This window comes from Eimeria mitis, genomic scaffold, assembly GCF_000499745.2.
Source record: "Eimeria mitis Houghton genomic scaffold, Emh_scaff3409, whole genome shotgun sequence".
Classification (NCBI taxonomy): Eukaryota; Apicomplexa; class Conoidasida; order Eucoccidiorida; family Eimeriidae; genus Eimeria; species Eimeria mitis.
In genome coordinates this window covers 2,617-3,182 of record NW_013571752.1, presented here as the reverse complement: position 1 = coordinate 3,182, position 566 = coordinate 2,617, and the positions used below count along the sequence as shown (strand labels likewise).

The following is a 566-nucleotide window of genomic DNA, read 5'->3' as shown; positions in this document are numbered from 1 at the left end:
GCAGCAGCAGCAGCAGCAGCAGCAGCAGGAGAAGCAGAAGAAGAAAAAGAAACAGAAGGGATAGAACAACTACCAACAAACAAAGAAGACAACAGCGGTACTGCAACACAACAACAACATCAGGGTATATAAGGGTTGATAAGGGTTTAGGGTGTATAAGTGTTTATAATGGTTTAGGGTTTATGAGGGTTTAGGGTTTAGGGTTTATGGGGGTTTAGGGTCTAGGGTTTATGAGGGTTTAGGGCTAATGGCGGTTCAGGGTTTAGGGTTTATGAGGGTTTAGGGTTTAGGGTTTACGAGGCTTTAGGGTTTATGAGGGTTTAGGGTTTATGAGGGTTTAGGGTTTAGGGTGTACGAGGGTTTAGGGTTTATGAGGGTTTAGGGTTTATGAGGGTTTAGGGTTTATGAGGGTTTAGGGTTTACGAGGGTTTGTGCGTACCAACAAGAGCTCTCGAGAGAGCGAGGGTTTTTGTTCCTTCTTTGAGTATGCATGCAGCAAATAAAAAACAAAAATTTAATTTTTCTTTTGTTGTTTTTTCTCTATCAATCCAGTCTGTGTTTATTGC

General features: G+C 41.9%; 2 protein-coding genes across 2 annotated transcripts in view; both read right to left on the bottom strand.

Annotated features, from left to right (window-relative positions):
• EMH_0065710 (uncharacterized protein) overlaps positions 1-120 on the bottom strand; it is a gene marked incomplete at both ends in the record, with an annotated part of 2,395 nt that extends 2,275 nt beyond the window's left edge. Inside the window, one exon of the mRNA XM_013498426.1 lies at positions 102-120. Within this exon, the coding sequence (XP_013353880.1) occupies positions 102-120 (19 nt within the window). The remainder of the gene's footprint in view (positions 1-101) is intronic.
• Positions 121-559: 439 nt separating this feature from the next.
• The window catches only part of EMH_0065700 (uncharacterized protein), a gene marked incomplete at both ends in the record, with an annotated part of 306 nt that continues 299 nt past the window's right edge, over positions 560-566 (bottom strand). The window contains one exon of the mRNA XM_013498425.1: positions 560-566. Coding sequence (XP_013353879.1) covers positions 560-566 — 7 coding nt within the window.